Below are 8,968 nucleotides of genomic sequence, written 5' to 3'. Positions count from 1 at the left end.
GAAAATAAAGTCATGAGGATTGGAGATTAGTAGTAGTAGTAACGGGTTTGAGTAATTTGTCTGTGGTACTGTGATCAAACAATAAAAAATTAGGGAGTAGATTTTTAGCGAGAAGACCTTGAAGTTCTGTATTCACCAAGGAAACAAAATTTGTTAGCAAGAACCAATAAAAGAGTTATGTATACACCAAAAAACAAAATAACTTATATTCGATCTGGGTTTTTCTCCAATACTCGAAATGTGTGGATAAGTTTCTTAAATTACTTAGTTTAAAAATAAATAAAATCTAGATCTTTGAAGATATAGCATTGCTACAAAAAAAAAATTGATATTTTATTCATTAATAATTGATTTATAAGTGATAAATATTACTTTGTTTAATATTGAAAAACTTGTAAATCAATTTAATATGATGATATATATTACTTTTCTAATAGTTAGCTTCACTAAAATTATAATTTTGTGAGCATTGGAAACAAATTTCGAAAATGAAATTGGAGTAAGGGTAAAGTTCCTTGGGAGAGTTTGTATCTAGAGGAAGTGTGAGTATATGGTTGAAGATAAGGGATGGGTTAATATTTGATAAAAAAAAAATCTTCTTATAACTTATATTTACTTCAACTTATCTAATATTCATCAATGTGAGACAACCTCTCCCTAAGTGTGAGGAGTCCTTAACATATTGTGACTTCCTTTTGAAGCTTTCTTTGGAAGTATGGTTTTAGAGTGAAAGGGAAGTGATGACTTTAGAAAGTCTCCTCTTATTTCGAAGTTAGATGAACGAGAGAGAAAGGTTTTGGGGTTTCTCAAATCCTCTAAAATGTTAAAATACCTAAACATTTTTAATAATATTATATAATTTGTTTATTTCTCACATTTGTAAAGGAAAATTTGTTGGAACTTGGCAATATTAAGTAATAGAAAAGAAAGAAGATGAAGATAGATGATTAGAGTATGAGAAGAAATATGTGATTCTTGTTATTTAGCAAAGATTCAACAGCTAGCTATTTATAGCAAGTAGCAGTTAACTACCTAACAAAATTTTAAATTGCCTACTATTAATAGCAAGTTACAACTTCCTACTTTCTATATACACAAATCCATCTCTTATCACTTGGATTATTCTATACTTTTAACAAAAATAAAAAACATATTACATTATCATTAGTTTAGTTTCATACTCACAAATAAGGGAGATGATTGCCTTACTTTTTCCTTCCCTTCCTCCTCTTCTTAATCCTTTAATCTCTCTCCTTTCGTTTCCCTCATAACTCTCAAACAAATCATGAGTGAATACTTTTCATATATATGAGGATATCAACAAAAACTCTCAATCCGCTTGAGCTCTAGCCTCCGTTGAGCTTCATCATATCCTTGTACCACAAGTTCACAACTGCCAATGGAATATGATGCTTAGTGGTCATATTGCTAGGAAAGACTTTCGATCCACGCCCAAAAAGATACTCCAATAATTGTCATCTACAATATTTATACTAATGGAGCGTTTGACTTTGATCCCACTTTTTAAGAAAGGGGTATCAATAATAACTAATGGCTAAGTAAAAAATCATATAAGTGACTTTGAGATAATATTTTGATTCAAAATCTTAAAATATTAGTCTGACACTTTGTTCAGCCACATATTTATTCATAACTAAAATTTCAACTTAATAAATAATGTAGGCGTAAATGCATTATGCATTCCTAACTTTTTACTTTAGACACAAATTTACTTTATGGGTTTTTTTTAAGATAACCGCACAAAAACATAATATATTGGGAGGACAATGTCCCATAAGAGTATTAAGTAAATTCAATGAATATCATAGGTATTTTTATAGTTTAAAGATTACATTAAAAATCCTTACAATGCTTAATGACTCTTCACAACTTCATAAAAGTTTAAAAAGTATATATATAGATACATATATATATATATATATATATATATATATATATCCCAAATAACTTCTATTTTTGAATAAATAACTTGACTCTCAACAAGATTATCACAATTCGCATGTAGTCATTATATATAAGATTTTTTTCATAAAAGTAGGCACTTATGAATTATAACGAGACACAAATGATGTAGTACCCCTTTACATATTGAAATATGGTGCAACAAATAGTGGACAGTGCATGGTAAAAACAACCCCATCACGTTAGACATGTGAAAAATAAAATTCAGTTTTTTCTTTTCTTTTTAGGTGATAGATCATTGCCTGCATGAAAGATAAAATGATAATTTAAATAATCTAAGGGAAAGAATTCATTCATTCTAAACCATCAACCAAAAAGATGAGTCATAATCATAAAATTCTCTATTCCCATTGAAATGGAAATAGTTGAGGAGCACCACTCCCCTGTGATCCATTAGAACCAATGTTGTTATACATTGAGGAACAATGGTCACTCCCATTAGGATTCAAAACTGAGTCCACAGGCTCCAAGCTATTATTATCATGCAGGCTCAGGCCTAAGGGTTGCATAAATGATGATGAGTGAGGCTGCACCATTTGGTTCAATCCATTTCCAGGGTTGTTATGTGTCTGTGGTGATGACAGAAGAGAGAGAGCACAAGGAGAGTCATGAACAGAACTTGTTAGGCTATTATCACAGAACATTTTGCATCTCACCCCTCCACTACTACTTTCTGAGTAAGGGCTAGTCCTGAGAAGTGTTTGAAGATTTGTGTTTTGGTTGTTGAGTGTGGCTGTAGAATTGTGATCACCTTGTAGGAATGCAAGTTGCTTCACTTCTTTGTAGCTTGTGGTTGGAAAAGATCCAAGAAAAAGGTCTTGTTTATCAATGAAATTTACTTGTTGGTGTTGCTTGTGACTGTGGAGCCTAATATCTGCACAAGAAGCAATAACTCCTTCACTCCAAGCAGGATTCATTACAGCATGGGAAGAGTATATTTGTGAACTTGAGAAGGGGAGCAATTGGGTGCCTGAAAAGGAACTAGTATGTTTTCAGACATTGAATTTCATGTGTAATGTTAAAGTTTAGACATCGTCTCGATCATGGACAAAGATTTGTTGTCCCAAATGATCTGGGACATAGTTTAGGACAACAAATCCTTGTCCGTCGACTAGATGCACTTGGGATAATTGATCCCGGACCACCTAATAATCCATCCCAACAATTATTTGAAAGACGATTGGAGAACTATGGATTATTCACTATACACTAAACCACCATTGTAATCCCTGAATTTGTAAATGTCTTTATATTAGTTCTTTTGTTTTACAAAATTATCATTGTAGTCCCAAATAAGTAATAGTCACTTTAGTACATGAAATTATGATTCATAGATTCAATGACTCATGTTTACAATTTTAAGGACTAATATTACTAGTGCTTAAAATTTTAAAATGATAATTGCATAAAGGACTAATATCACAGGTGCTTATAGATTCATGGAGTAAAATGGTAGTTTTGTCTTTAAGGTTTCATAATCTGTGTCTATTGTCAAGGGATTATGTCCAACCTAAGTAAGAAATTCAAGGCATCACACATGATATTCCAGTAATAGATAAACTACTTACAAATGATAGACTAGCTTGCTACATTCTCTTAAAAGCAAAAGACCTTTTTTCTCTCTTGAGTGTGTGTACTGTCATGTTATTTTAATGGCCACTACAATTTCAAGAGTGTAGACATCAAAGGACCAAATAAGGGATGGTGGCAAAGCACTGGGCTAGGTGAGTAGTGTACAAGTTTCTGGTACTACCAAGGATATACTCTCACCTTTCGGAGTATGTGGTTGTCTCTCCCAATAAGTCCCTCAGAGAATCGAACCTTTGACATTTTGGTCTTTCTAAGAACATAGTGGGGGCTTACGCTACTAGATCAACGCCTTGTAATTGTGTTTTATGTGGGGACTTCAGCATATGTCTGCTCAAATGCTAGGCACGCATGGGCCCACTCAAGAGAAGTTAGATAGGAACTGGAAGCAAACCTTGGTAATTGGACAAAAAACTACTAGAACGCATGAATGATTCTGGTTGGGGCTTTCTTCTCCTTCGGTTGTGTCCATCTAAGCGTTTTCTGCAGCTTCTTTTTCCTTCATCAAATTCCTCCAATGAGTGGAACCTGCACAAAGAAAAGTAGTTTCAGAATTTAAAGAATTTCAGGCATGTAACATGTCATGTCAATATGGCATGAAATTGAGTTATCTCTGTCTCGAATTCGGTTTAGTTGGCACCTCTTTTGGTATCTAGATGCCAAAAATGGTTTATTATATGTATATATGGCATGGAATTGAGCAAATATAATCACATTCACATTTTACAAAGTAAAAATAGTAATCATTTCATCATATACATGATTTATTAACAGAACAATACAAGCATTGAGGAATGTCATTTTCTCAGATTTAATGAAAGGTTTTGTAACTGTCTTCCATGCACTCATGAATGTGTTAAAGTATCTAGATATTCAAGAATCATAGATATAGTAAACTAAATTAACTATACGTGTTAAAGTAACCAGATATTCAAGAATCTTGCAGCAGGAAATTATGTTGATTAATCTGGTAAAATTTTCATGCTGGAATAAGTTTTGTATAATTGGGTTTCTTTTTAGTTTACATTTTTGCACCCACCTCTCCTAAAGAAGCTACACTAAGATGCTAACTGTATCAGAAAACAAGAGAAAGTAATTGGCACCAGTAGTTGTGAAGCTAACATGAATAATGGATAAGGAATTGCACAAAACACAGATTAGATATCAAAAACAAAAAATAAATTGCATTACTTAATAGGACACATCATAAGAAAGCTAAACATAAAACAACAATTTTATATCTAAGGCATATATGTACATGAATAATTCTAAATCCTTCTGCTTATTATTCTAATAAGTAAAGAAAATATTGTTTTTTTATATTTTGAAGACGTTGAATGCATTACTTTTCATTTATTATTATATAGTGTATATAATATTTGAACAATTAGTGTAACAATTTTGTAAGAGGATATAGGAGAACACACGAGAGTAACGATTCTCTCTAGTACCGGAGAGGAGTCTATTCAACACACACCTGCTACACTGTTGGCAGAACCTTTGCTTCTGGCCACCAATTGTGACCTGTGGAGTCTTGGAATGAAGTTCACACACCTTATGGCGCCTATGATAGTCCCTACAATCACTAAGATCAGCTTTGCACCCATCCACAAGGCATTTAACTATGTGATTCCCATTGTTAAAAGCTCTAGCTCTCTTAGATGACCCTGAAATTTTGGAAAGTCCAGCACCAGAAGCACCATCTTTGGGCTTGTACAACATTGATTCTATGCCAACATTCCCAATCTGACCAAGCTTCAAGTCCACAGAAAACTCCCCGTTTGTTCTGTAAAGTCCAAACCTACTTGACCCTTCATCCACTGTTTCCATGTTGGGAAAAGCTGTTCCTTTTTTCACTTCAGTCAAATCCAAAGAAGGTGATTTCAAATTCCAGTCCATAATAAAAACACTTCCCACTTTTCTCACCTCTGGTTCCACAAAAACTCACTCTTGTGTTTGTTTCTTAACCCTTCTCAAATTGCATGAAAAGAAAGAACACGAAATTAAAGCTGTGAGCAAGAAAGTATATAGTTTTCTTATTACAGGTCAACAACCAAACTCCAAATTCTTAAAGTGACAACTGATAGAAATTATGAAGAGAAAAAAAACAGATAGCCAGAAATATGCAATTATTATTATTATACAACACAACATAAGACATTTTTTTGTCCCTATTTTGGGGGGTAAATAAAAAGTAACAAACCTGAATCAGATGGCTAAGTATACATAATTAATGAGTAACTAACTACCTAGCAGCCAGTGAAGTTGTAACTTGTAAGAGTTCCAAAGAAACAGGAAGTTACATTAATAGGTTACCAACAACATAAAATGAAGGAACTAAATGGTTTTATTTCCAACTCTTTATTGTTTTAAAAATAATATAAAAGGACATAAAGAGAGGATTTTTTTCCACACCCCACATAAAATCATACCTTTTTTAGTGACCTAAGAAGATGAAAGTGTGGATTTGTGCAAATAGTTACAAGGATATAATGTATCGAAAGCAGAACATAAAACTGAGGGAGAACAGAAAGAGTGAGAGAGAGACAGAACAAGAGAAATGGAACTCAATAAATGGTATAGTTGATATGCTCCATTTAAGAAGTTGAAGTGACTATTTTAATAATTAAAAAAAAATGTTTACCAAATATAGGGCTTCATCTGGGTATGTATGTAAAGGTTGAGAATGGAAAGAAAGTAGATATATATAATAAGGACAGGCTGTTGGTTGCTTTCAACTTTTATTAGTCAGTAAAAACAAGTACAAAAATGGATGCTCAACCATGTGCCATTGTGTTTCACATTTCATCATATGTCTTTCCCTTCTAATCAATTTTCCTAAAATCCTCTTAACACACTCATTAAAAATGAAACAAAAATCATAATGTATATATTTATTTATATATCATCTCTCGTTCGTCTTATTTTTATATTACTTATAAGTCAACGATGATTAAATTTTAACGTTTGATGATGGCAGGAATTATGAAAAAACCTACATGTTAGTACTTGCAAAAATAACTATAACGGGTACCCATAAATCATAATAATATGTTATGGATAGGAACAAGTATTATGATATTTGTTTTGTACTTGTATATTTATAAATTAATTTTTTAATTAATTTTTATATATTATTACTTTTAATATTATATATTTTATTGTTATTTCATAATAAATTAAACTTATTTTACTATAATCATATGTTTAACATATAAATACCTTATTTTTCATGTAATAATTATTTTTACATATTAATTATTATAAAATATACAAATATATAATTAAAATTAAAAATTTATTGGGTACATGTGAATACTCGTTACCTACATGAGTATCCACAAATATTGTGGGTTTGGGAATGGTAACATACATCCGCTTTGTTGTCATCTTTAGATAATACAGTAACAATATAAAAAATGACATATGTTATTTAAATTTATGTAGATAAAAAAGTAATATATATATATATATATATATATATATATATATATCCTTTATTTATCTTGAAATTTGGAACTTGGAACTTGCAACTTGCAACTTGATAATATTGTAGACCACACACCCGTTGGAGACAGAGCAGGGGAACAAAACAAAAAACACTTCAAATTTTAAAATGAGAACAACCTGAAAATGTATTTGAAGGGAAACAAAGAAAACGAATCTAAAAAATGTATTTAAGTCAGATTGTGAGTTATGTTCGACCATAGGTTATCTGTAGAAGGCAAATGAAGAATCATTGAATTCTGATTTAAGCAGAAACAGCTATGAGAGTAGCCTATTTAGATTATGATTATAAATTATTAGATTATAATTTTATGAAATTATAAACTGGAAAAGTAAGTTAAATGATCAAAACTCAACATTGTAATTTTTTTTATTTTTGTTAGTTTATAGGATATTTTCAAAAATTAAGTTTGTTAACAATATGAAAAATGATATATATCTTTTTACACCATAAAAAAATAACATGTATTATTTTTATTTATTAATAATTCATTTATAAATAATATATGTCAATTTTCATAGTGGAAGATATTCTCTCTTTCAATGTAAACACTATTAGGATGAGTATCAACACCATCAACATTAGAGTTCATATTCATAATTACAACTATAATATTATAGTTTTAAGAGTTTGTCGGTAACAACGTGATTGGAATAGTGGTCATACTGGTCTAATTTTCTCACAATTCTCTGCCATTGTTGTAAACACAAATACAATTATAATATAAAATATTGATCTAAAACTCTATATTATGCACAATATATATATATATATAGAGTTTTGGAAAACAAAGGTATGGTTATATGTCTAAATGATATATATATATATATATATCATTTAGACATATAACCATACCTTTATTTTCTAAAACTACATTTTTGTTGAAATCGTATGTTAAATAAAAATAAACAACTTAAAACATATAAATAAGGTAAAAATAAAAAAAATATTAAGCTTTTAATACAAGTTAACAGAAAACTTATATTGAAGGATATATATTACATAATAAAGCTTTTATAAAAAAAACACAACACTGTGTATTTAGTTTTTACTGTAATAAGTTAATAACTGGAAATTTGTATACGAAGTTTTTCTTGAAGTCATTATTATTAATATTGAACGGTTTCATGATTTTAGTCCCATCGTAGTGTCAGATATTTCAGTCGCTTTCAAGAAAAATAAATACTAGTCAATTTATTTATTACTCTCCAGTTTTATACCTTATATTTTTAGTTTAGTGTCCAATATGGATTGAAATGCATATTAAATGATGTTATTTTGTTCAAATTGTACTTAACTTTTAAATCATTTATTATTTTCTTATGGGGACAAATTTAAATAATAAAAGTTTTGAGAGGAAGTGAAAGAGAACGAAAAAAAAAGTGTGGATGAGTGCGACTAGTCATTGCAGCTTTTGGGCACAGAAACCTCCAGCGAACATGCATCAACATAATGGGAGTGATCTTGGCTAGTAATTATTGCCAAGTGCCTCTGCATGATGGGGCCTGGCATTATAGCTGCTTGGTTAGCTCATAGCTCTGCGCAATAGGTTTCTGATTTGGTGGTTGTAACTGGATATAGATTTTAATTAATTCAAGGTAACAAATATCAGCACATGTAATGTTGTCAGTTATGTATATGAATTAAATATCACTTAGGTTTTGTTTGGTTTAGAGAAGAAAATGAGATGAGAGAAGATAAAAAGAAAGAGTATGAAGAAAGAAAGAAAGAAATGAGAAAATGAGTTGATTGTAAGGGTTGTTTGGTAAAAAAGAAATATAAAAGAATTAGAAATGAGAGAAAATATATTTTTACAAAAAGGACAATTTTACCATAAATCCTAAACCCAAAAAAACTTTCTTCATTTACCATTTCTTCTCACATTAGAGA

General features: G+C 30.5%; 1 protein-coding gene across 2 annotated transcripts; it reads right to left on the bottom strand.

Moving 5' to 3' along the window:
• LOC109362249 (squamosa promoter-binding-like protein 13A) lies at positions 2,242-5,588 on the bottom strand. Of its 2 annotated transcripts, XM_019607923.1 has the most exons (4): positions 5,257-5,588; positions 5,048-5,226; positions 3,965-4,098; positions 2,242-2,953 (listed from the first exon to the last, which is right to left on the bottom strand). In XM_019607923.1, the coding sequence occupies exons 1-4, from the start codon at positions 5,467-5,469 to the stop codon at positions 2,325-2,327; spliced, it is 1,155 nt and encodes a 384-aa protein (XP_019463468.1). In that variant the 5' UTR covers positions 5,470-5,588; the 3' UTR covers positions 2,242-2,324. The 2 variants fall into 2 exon arrangements, with proteins under 2 accessions (XP_019463468.1, XP_019463458.1); XM_019607913.1 differs by having other exon boundaries at positions 5,048-5,588.

Source organism: Lupinus angustifolius, chromosome LG01 (assembly GCF_001865875.1).
Source record: "Lupinus angustifolius cultivar Tanjil chromosome LG01, LupAngTanjil_v1.0, whole genome shotgun sequence".
NCBI lineage: Eukaryota > Viridiplantae > Streptophyta > Magnoliopsida > Fabales > Fabaceae > Lupinus > Lupinus angustifolius.
This window is presented reverse-complemented; position numbering and strand designations above follow the sequence as displayed.

What these genes read in the sequence shown, in the direction of transcription:
- LOC109362249 (XM_019607913.1), bottom strand. Translation starts at nt 5,469, where the DNA reads ATGGACTGGAATTTGAAATCACCTTCTTTGGATTTGACTGAAGTGAAA. An exon ending in TTCTGCCAACAGTGTAGCAG is followed by an intron (nt 4,099 to 5,047) that starts GTGTGTGTTGAA and finishes TTCTTTGTGCAG; the next exon opens with GTTCCACTCATTGGAGGAAT. An exon ending in TTTTTTGTCCAATTACCAAG is followed by an intron (nt 2,954 to 3,964) that starts GTTTGCTTCCAG and finishes GTTCCTTTTCAG; the next exon opens with GCACCCAATTGCTCCCCTTC.